We start from the raw sequence: 10032 nt of genomic DNA on the forward strand, positions 1-10032 counted from the left end.
GCCCTCTCGCCCACCCACGCAGGACAATCCGCGAGGGTGTGCTGGGCGTCATCCCTTGGATGGTCGCAGTGGTGGCAGCTTGTTGTCCTCTCCCTGCCTATGCGACCCAGATACTCACCGAAGCATCCATGCCCGGTGAGCACCTGGGTCATCCTGTACGTGACACCCCCATGTTCCCTGCTGAGCCACTGGTTCAGGCAGGGAAGGACAGCCTCGACGGTCCTGCGGCCCGGCAGCCTCGGGTCTTGGAGGCGGCCGGTCGCCACCTTGTCGTGGTGAGAGGGCTCACCCAGTACACTGTCGTACTGGGTGCTAAGAGCGACCAGTACCAAGAATTCTTGGTACAAGGCCTTTCCATGCCTGGAAAGGCGGTATGCGTGAAGTTCTCATGATTGTCTAACGATGATCCTGACGGGCCATGCTGGCGGGGTTCGCCCCGGTAGGGCCACCCATGCCGGACGGGCCGTCGGGGGAGTAGACAAACATGGGGGCTATGTATGAATGAGTGTATGATGGCAGTGGGCGGCTGCCTAAGAGCCTAGGCCCACCGCCCTAGGGGAGCTCACCCCGAAATAAAAACACAAATATGGGAGGCAAAAAGACAAAGAAGGTAGTACCGGCCCAGAAGAACTCGGATGCTTCAGGGCCCGGCAGGGAGGGGGGTATAGTCCCGGCCTCTACCCTGTCGTCATCGAACGACGGGCAGCAAGAGGCAAAAAAGAGGGAACAGCTTGGGGCCCTTCAGATGGAGGAGCTCTTTGGACCAGAAATGGGTACTTGGTACGAGGAGTCTCTGGCCGATCGTCCTTCGCGCGATATTACCGCGAGATGTGTCGATGACCGATGTGATGCGGAGGAATTAATCCACAAGCTCGTGGAAAATATGGACATTACGGTGGACCAAGGTAAAATACTGGACGCATTGACGGATAAAATCAATGACATAACGGAGGGGACGATGGAGCTGGCTCGCAGGGCATGCTTGTTTGAGAGCGAATGCGAGCGGCTCAAGCGTCGGCCCGAGGTGAGGGTTTGTGATGCGGCCACGATGACGGAAGAAGTCATCGGTCGGGCCGCGTCACCGGAGACTCCGCCTCGGGACAAAATGAAGGATGGGCTGGAGTCCAGGCTGGACGACATAATGTCCAGACTGGATTCCAACACGGAAAGGCTCGCCTTGCTCGAGAAGGGGATCGCTGAGAACAAGACGGGTGCGAGGAGGAAGAAAGAGAGGATGGAGAGGAAGGAGCCGGACTTGTCCGGTTCGTCCTCTGATGGGGGAGATAAGGGGGAATGGGTGGAGGTTGTGGGGCGAGGTGGTGGAAAAAAGAGGAGAAGGGTTGTGGGGATTGTGGGAGCGGGGGTTGGCGTTGGCGTCGGCGTTGGCGCTGGTGTCAGGGGTAGTAATGGAGATGGAGTTAGGGTTAAGGGTGTTGCGGGGGCCGTGTCCCTCGGCGGGGCCACGGCCGCCAATGCAATGGGGACGGCGAGGTGCTACCGGTGCCTGTGCCCTGGGCACGTGCGGTACCGGTGCACCTCGTTGGTGGACAGGGGCGGACGGTGTTATCGCTGCGCCGCCCCTGGCCACAGGGCGTCGGAGTGCGTGGGCGGCCCTCGGTGTCCACTGTGTGTGGACCTCCGACGACCGTCTGCGCACCAACTTGGGGGGCCGGGATGCGCTAGGGCGGCGCCCTCGCGCATCCCGGGGGGAATGAGGAGAGAACCCGGCCGCGGGCTCGGGGGGGTCCCCTCGGCGAAACAGCCGAGGTGGAGGCCCCCCGGGCGCGTGGGCCTGACTGTCTCCCCCATTAAAGGGGGAGTGGGGGGAGGAGGGAGGAGCGCTGTGAGTTCATAGTGAGTAGAAGGAGGGACGGGGGCGCTTGGCCGCTTGCCCGCCGGCCGGCGGCTCGTAAGAGTTGGCCGGTGGGATGGCGGGCGGCCCTGCGTCCCCGTCCAGCCGGGGCGTCTCCTCGGAGAGGCCTCGGCGTTAGTGCCGGACGCCACTGGCCGAACTCCTAACCCCTTTGGGGAGGGGGGGAGTCATGGCGTCTGGCAGTGGGAGGGTGCCGCAGGGGGTCCAAGCTCCGGCTTGATCCCCATTGCACGCGGTTCCCCCCCTGCGAGGTAGGCGGTGGTTTGTGGCCCTTCCACCGGGAGTATACCCCCTAGGGGTTCTCCCGGGGGGAGGGAGCGGCCGCCGTCGAGAGAGGGGGCCTCCTTTGTTGTCGCCAAATCCAACCCCCCTTTGGGGGCGGAGGGAGCGGCAACATTGGGGGCCGGGGGGGGCGGCAGGGACTTAGGAGCGGGGGCTCCCGGGTCCCATTGCACGCCGCCTCCCCACGGAGGGGAGAGGAGTGGTGGTGGTCCCCACTCCTCTCTGCCTGATAGGACATTGTCCTATCAAACGGAGGGGACGCACCAGAAAGTGGTGCGTCACGGCGCTTCGGAGGCCCCGTGTGCATGCGAAAGCGATTCCCGGGGCCTCCGAGTAGCGCCAGGAGGACCACCGTCAGGTTTAGCGGGTCGGGAAATGGGCCTTCCGCTCTTTCCCATCCCCGCATAACCCGAAGCCTCCCCCGAGGTGGAAGGTATGTGTTTAACACATTCCTGACGCAAAAAAAAAAAAAAAAAAAAAAAAAGGTTAGGTTAGGTTAGGTTAGGTTTAACAATAAAACTAAAAGTACGAATACAAAGAGGGAGGCGGAAATCCCTAACAGCAAAAGGGATGAGTCGGGACACGACACCGAGAAGATGGACACGGAGAGTGACCATGGCTCGGGTCGGGATACACCGGCTATCGGTAAGGAGGAGAGACGCCCGTCTTCCGCGAGCATGAAGTCCTCGGGTAAAGTCGAGGAAATACGCTCCAGGGTTGGGGCCAAGGAGGCGATGAAGTTCAGCACGGAGCTGAAGGATGCTGCTGCATCGACTCCTCTTCCCCCGGACGCGGACTTCCGGATGGAAGAAGTTATCCGGATCAGTGGAGCGAAGGGAAGAATGAAGAGCGGCAAGGGAAAGAAGAGAAGGAGAATCAGGTCACCTGCTCAGTATTCCTCTACGGAGACAGAGGAGGTGGAAGTGGAAGTAGAGGACGTGGAGGAAGCCGTAGAGACGGCTAAGGGGCCGATAGATGTTCCCAAGAGAGGAAGGGGATGGCCTCCCAAGGAAAGGTACGGCCTATACATAGGACGCGCTAAGGCGAAGGAGGAGGAATACCTCCAAGCCGAGAGGGAACTAGAGGAGGAGTGGACCGAAGCGGCCAAGACTCGGTCGATGAAGGTTCTCAAGGGTGAGATCATCGAGGACGGTGAAGAGGCGGAGGTGGAGAAACGGGAAATCCCTGATCTCCCCGCCTCCGAGGTCAACAAAGTTGTCCAGGTGATTAGGAAAATTTCCTCTTTCACCAAAGGGTACAAGGGGACCTCCCGCAAAGTCCTCAAGGAAGCGGCAGAGGTGGTCACAACGGCTACTAAAGAATTATGTCGCCGGACGGCAAATGAGGAGAACCTCAAGCTGAGGGAGGAAAACCGCCAATTGAAAGCGGAAATAGCCTCCATGAAGCGGACGGTTCAAGGATTTCGGGTGGAAATTCGGAATCTGAGGGAGGAATTTGTCACCTCCGGAAAAGGGGGTGACAATCTGGCCGCCAAGGAGGACACGTCTCTAGCCAACCTCAAAACGAAGGGAAAGTGCAGCGACAAGGGCGTTGCACCGAGATCCTGTCAACAGGAGAGCGAACTTGCAATAGGCAACATAGAGGCCTCGATCATCAAACAAGTAGGTGAGATGATCAATGCAAGATTCGCGGCGGTCGAGGAGAGGCTCCCACCGGAAAGGAGCTTTCGACCTCCGGTGGGAGCTTCTGCCAATAAGACAGTACCGGCAGGGGCGAAGGCTCCAAAAACATATGCTGCAGCAGCGGCTGCAAAATCCGGGGACGAGCCCAAGGAGAAGAGGGTGCTGAGGAGCAAGACTTGTCAACCTCCGCAACCCCCAAAGAACTCCGCTCCAACAAAGAGCGGGCCAAAAGTTGGCGTGACGGCAGTGCAGAAACCGAGGATTACTTCAATCCAAGAGGTCTGCACTGACGTCAAAATACTCTCTGCTCCTCATAACAGGAAAGAGGAGCAGGAGTGGATGGTGGCGGAGGCGAGGAAGAAGGGGAGCAAGAAAGAAGGGGACGAAGAACTCCGAGAATCCTCCTCAGCCTATCAGGAAGGAGGCAAGAGCTCTACCGATAGTAGCGGCAGCGAATCGGGGAGCAGCAGCGAAAAAGGGTACAGCGGCAAAGGAGACCAGTGGAGCGGCTGAAAAAGGATCCAACCAAAGGTCAACATCCGCCCCCCCAGGAGAGCGGCAATCCTAATTAGCATGCCATCTCATGGGGGAAACGAGATGGAGACCACGGACGCCGACGGAGTGGCGACCCAACGGTCTTTGGGCGAAGCGATGGCCGGAATCCAGAAGGAGATTCGTCTGCAGGATTTCGGCATTTCGTCGTTGAAACCAAAGAGGGCCGCCACTGGGGGCCTATTGTACGAAGTGGCCGGGGAGGGGAATGCCGAAAAGGCGAAACTGTTGGCGGAGGCCTTGAAGAAGTCCCTTGAACCCAAGGGAATCAGGGTCTCCGTCCCTGTAAAGAGGTCGGAGATGCGTATCTCCGGCCTGGACGACTCTGCGACAGCAGAAGGCGTCTTGGCCTCATTGGCTGGGGCAGGAGGCTGTCTCGAGGGGGATATCAGGATCGGGAAAATATCCAGGTCCCCCCGGGACGGCCTGAGTTCTTGCTGGGCGCAAGTCCCGTCTATAGCGGCCAGTAAGATAGCGAAGGCTAGCCCACTGATGGTTGGTTGGACCACAGTGAAAGTGGAAGTACTGGAGGCCCGCCCGCTACAGTGCTTCAGGTGCATGGGCGCGGGTCATACTCGCGCCACATGTAAGGCTGAGACAGACCGCAGCGGTCTTTGTTACCGCTGCGGTAAAGATGGGCACAAGGCGGGTGGATGCACAGAGCGGCCTTGCTGCCCGTATTGTAAAGATCACGGGCGCAAGGCCGACCACAGGTACGGGGGGAGGGCCTGTGCCTATGCGAAAATAAAAAGGGGAGGGAACGGAAGCAAGCAGGAGCAGCCGAAGAAAAAAGAAGAAGGGGGGTTAAGGGAAAGCAAGTATCCGAGAAGCCAGCTCAAGTAACTGCTGATGTTGGGGAGGCTGGCCTGGAGGAGGTGAGCAAGGTGTAATTATGCCTCGTGACAATGCTCATCTCCTCCAGGTTAATATTAACCACTCGGCCAGGGCACAAGACCTGCTCATGCAACACCTGGCTGAGTGGGGCATCGACCTGGCGGTAGTGGCGGAGCCGTACCAGATCCCACAGCAGGGAAACTGGCTGGGGGACACTTTGGGCTCCGTTGCCATTGTTGGAAAAGGAGAAAGGGAAGCCCTACCATTATCCCTAATGGGGAAAGGGGAGGGCTTTGTGTCCGGAAGATGGGGGGAAACCGTCGTGGTAGGGGTGTACTACTCTCCCAATAGGGATCTCACCCAGTTCGAGGAGTACCTGGGTAGGTTGGCGGACGAAATAAGCCGCCACCTCCCGGGCCGAGTCTTGGTCATGGGGGACCTAAACGCCAAATCGGACGCGTGGGGTTCCCCCGTGACCAATGCAAGGGGTGAGATCCTGGAAGAGTGGGGGGCACAACTCGACCTTCTGGTCATCAACAGAGGGTCGGAGTTTACCTGCGTGCGGGACAACGGGGGATCCATCGTAGATGTCACATGGGGATCCCCTCAAGCCGCACGTATGGTAAGTGGCTGGCGTGTGATGGTGGGGTCGGAGACCCTATCGGATCATAGAAATATAAGGATGGAGGTCTCTGACCCCTCCTTAGGACGCCGGCCACGCCCCCGAGAGGAAAGACGCGGTGCACCTCTGCCACCCCAATGGGCGCTCAAGCGCCTTGATGAGGACGCCTTAATGGCGGCCGCCACAGCCAAGGCGTGGGAAGAACCTCCCGCGCCTGGCGCCTGACGCCTGACGCAAACGAGGAGGCGGCCTGGTTCCGATCGGCAATGACGGAGATTTGCGATTCCGCCATGCCGAGGAGCCAGGCCAATCATAAGAAGAGGGGAGTGTACTGGTGGTCTCAGGAAGTATCGCGACTACGCGCGACGTGTATCCGTTCGAGACACCGGTACACCCACTGTCGACGCAGGCGTCACACTGCTGACGAGGCGGCCGAATTGTTGGAGGTATATAAAGAGGCGAAGAGATCCCTCCAACGAGCCATTAAGGAGGCCAAGGCCCGGGCCTGGGACGAGCTCCTGGAAACCCTCAATAAGGATCCGTGGGGGCGTCCATACCGGATTGTAAGGAAGAAGCTGCAGTCCGGTGGATCCCCGATCACAGAGGGTCTCCAACCCGACGTGTTAGAGGAGGTGGTCACCACTCTCTTTCCTCCGGACGCGGAGGAAGAGGGCGGGGACAGACCCTTGGGTCCAATAGTCCAAAATCAATGGACGGAGGACCTAAGGGTCACCGGGAAGGAGCTCGTCCAAGCGGTTAAGCGGCTCCGGGCTAAGAACACTGCTCCGGGGCCGGACGGAATACCGGGCAAGGCCTGGGCCATGGCCCTAGGCGTCCTCGGGGGCCGTCTGAGACAGTTGTTTGACAGTTGCCTCAAGACGGGACGGTTTCCCAATATTTGGAAGGAGGCCAAACTGGTTCTCCTTAGGAAAGAGGGGCGCCCCGTAGACTCACCTGCGGCGTACCGCCCCATTTGCTTATTGGATGAGGCGGGCAAGCTATTCGAAAGAATAGTAGCTGCCCGCCTCAGGGACCACCTATCGCGGGTAGGACCCGACCTGGCGGAATGCCAATACGGATTCCGAGAGGGCAGATCGACGATCGACGCTATTATGCGCGTCAAGGCCCTCTCGGATGAAGCAACGGCAAGGGGCGGCGTGTTGATCGGGACGAGTTTAGATATCTCGAACGCGTTCAACACGCTGTCCTGGGAATGCATCCGCGAGGCACTCCGGTACCACCGGGTGCCTCGGTACATTCAGGATGTGGTCGGGGACTACTTCAGCGATAGGTGGATATCCTACACGGGGCGGTACCAAACGCCGCATCGCAGGAGGATGAGTCGGGGGGTTCCGCAGGGGTCGGTCTTAGGACCACTCCTGTGGAACCTCGGATACGATTGGGTGTTGCGGGGCGCACTTCTCCCGGGCATGCACCTAGTGTGTTACGCTGACGATACGCTGGTGCTTGCCCGGGGCGACAATTGGGAGGGGGCCCGCCGACTTGCATCGGTGGGTCTGGCACTCGTTGTTGGACGGATCCGCGCTTTGGGACTGAAGGTGGCCCTCCAAAAGACCGAAGTTATTCACTTCAACGGTCCAAGGAGGGGACCACCTCGGTCCCATATAGAGGTAGAGGGAGTCCGAATGGAGGTGAAGCCCCATTTGAAATATTTGGGACTCACGCTCGACAGCCGATGGAACTGGCGGGAACACTTCTGTCGCTTAGCCCCCCGGATAAGGGCAGCGGTCAACAGTATTGGTTGCTTGCTGCCCAACATCGGGGGGCCGAGGGAGAAGATCCGTCGCCTCTACATGGGGGCGATCGGATCCATGGCGCTCTACGGGGCACCTGTGTGGGCGGGCGACCTGATGGTACCCAGTCAAAGACTGCTGCTAGGTCTGCAGCGAAGGCTGGCCATCAGAATCGTCCGCGGTTATCGCACGGTCCCCGTGGAAGCGGCATGCCTGGTGTCGGGGTCGATACCCTGGACCCTGCTGGCGGAGGTGTACAAGGAACTGTACGAGCAGAGGAGGGACCTTCGCCAGCGGGGCCTGGCCCTGACACCGAAAGCGGCAGAAGTGGCCCGGCAAAGGGCAAGACAGCGCGCAGTGGAACGATGGTCGGAGGAACTACTCCGACCGAGGGCCGGTCTGCGCGCTGTCCAAGCAATTCAGCCGGTTCTATCGGATTGGCTGTCGAGAGATTTCGGACTCTCTTATAGGGTTGTGCAGGTGCTCACCGGGCACGGGTGCTTCGTGAGTAAGGCGCGGAGGGAGCCAACGACGAAGTGCCACCACTGTACGGAGGTCAGGGACACGGCGCAACACACAGTGGAATTCTGCCCAGCATGGGCGGAACAGCGCCGTGCCCTGACCGATGCAATAGGGGGAGATTTGCAGCTCTCCAGCATGGTCAAGGCCATGCTGGAGAGCAAAGAAAAGTGGAGCGCCGTCGCCTCCTTCTACGAGGACGTCCTAACGCGGAAGGAGGTGGCGGAAAGGGAGAGAGAGGAAGACCCGGACGCCGACCCGATGCGTCGCAAGAGGGCTGGCGTCCGGAGAAGGAGATTCGCCGCAGCCGCGGCGAGAGGATAGCGGGAAGGAGTTGTGCGAAGAAGGCGGGATCGGGAGAACAGTGTTCCCCAGATCCCGCCTCGGAGGGGGGGGAGAGTCGTTCCTCTAGGGGGACGGCTCTTCCCCTCGCGAGGAGGTTCTCTCGGGGACCGTGGCCGAATCCCAACCCCCTCTGGGGGCGGAGGGAGCCCGATCCCCGGAAGAAAACCAAAAGAGAGGCGGAATGGAGGGGACACGATCCTCGCCCCACGGGACGAGGTTCACGGGCCCCTCCCTCCCGCTTAGGGATACTCCCTCTCTCGAGGGGGTCTTCCGAGAGGTGCCCCCCCCGTGTCACGGCCGAATCCTAACCCCCTCCGGGGGCGGAGGGAGCCGTGACACGGGGGGGCGGAGGGCTCGCAGGATCTTTGGAGCGGGGGCTTCGGAGATCCACTGCACGCGGGCTCTCACGAGGGGGAAGAGAATGGGTGGCCCCATTCTCTTCCTTCCAGGACCGGGGTAAAACCCGGTCCTTTTATCAAGGTTTGGAGCGCAAGCTCAGCGTGCAGCGACTCCGGCGTATGCGAAAGCGATTCCCGGGGCCGCTGCACAAGCGCTCAGAGGGCCACCGTGTGGTTTTAGTGGGTCGGGGGAGTCCCCGGGACGCATTTGAGTCCCGGTGGGCGTTGATCCCAGCCCCACATAACCCTCTCACCTCCCCCGAGGTGTGAGGGTATGCGGTCGCGCATTTCCACACGAAAAAAAAAAAAAAAAAAAAAGGTTAGGTTAGGTTCTCTCTCGTGGTGGAAGGCACCCCCATAAAGGTGGGGACCCATATCAAGTACCTGGGTCTCCACCTGGACAGCCGTTGGACTTTTGGCGAGCACTTCCGCCAATTGACCCCGAGGGTGGAAAAAACAGCGATGGCGCTATGTCGTCTACTTCCAAACCTCGGGGGACCGGGTGGGAGTGTTCGTCGATTATACGCGAGTACGGTCCATTCAATGCTGCTGTACGGGGCCCCGGTATGGGCGGAGAAGGTGTGCGCCACCCGCAAACTGAGGGACTCGATCCTCAGAGTCCAGAGGCGGGTGGCGTGTAGAATCTGTCGGGGCTACCGTACAGTAAGCGGTGTAGCAGTGGGGGTGCTCTCTGGAGTACCCCCTGCAGACTTGTTAGCCCGCATGTACGCCGAAGTTTATAGGTGTACACGCGGGCTACAAATGGAGGGGATTGTCATAACGGACCGTACTCGTTGTGCCATAAGAGTTCAACAGCGACGGGTCCTGATAGAGAGACGAGAGGGGACGGGAGAGAACCTAACCTAACCTAACCTAACCTAACCTAACCTTTTTTTTTTTTTTTTTTTTTTTTTAATTTAGCGATACGGCGCTGGGCAGGGGAATCCATTACGGATACCCATGGGGCCGGCCCCATGGGTTATGTGGGACTCCTCCGGTCGCGGCTCCACGTCTCAAGTGGTCGATCGGGGTTAATCCCCAATCCCCCACGAGGGACAACAAGCCACGGTCGGCCCTACCCACTAAACCCCTGCCCGTGACCGGAAGGCATTCCTCCTTCCTGGTCAATGTTGGGCCCAGGAGAACTGCTGTCGGCATTACGTTCCCAGACCCAACCCAGCTTCGCGTTTCACTGCGAAACCCTCCTCAC

The 10032-nt window shown here is 59.8% G+C and overlaps 1 protein-coding gene across 1 annotated transcript; it reads left to right on the forward strand.

Moving 5' to 3' along the window:
- The first annotated feature begins 5242 nt into the window (after window positions 1–5242).
- Window positions 5243–6031, forward strand: LOC145948561 (uncharacterized). The gene has a single exon (XM_083058230.1). The coding sequence runs from the start codon at window positions 5243–5245 to the stop codon at window positions 6029–6031; it is 789 nt and encodes a 262-aa protein (XP_082914356.1).
- The last annotated feature ends 4001 nt before the right edge of the window (window positions 6032–10032 follow it).

Source organism: Prenolepis imparis, unplaced genomic scaffold, assembly GCF_030444845.1.
Source record: "Prenolepis imparis isolate NDT839.2.m4 unplaced genomic scaffold, iyPreImpa1.0 SCAF_463, whole genome shotgun sequence".
NCBI lineage: Eukaryota > Metazoa > Arthropoda > Insecta > Hymenoptera > Formicidae > Prenolepis > Prenolepis imparis.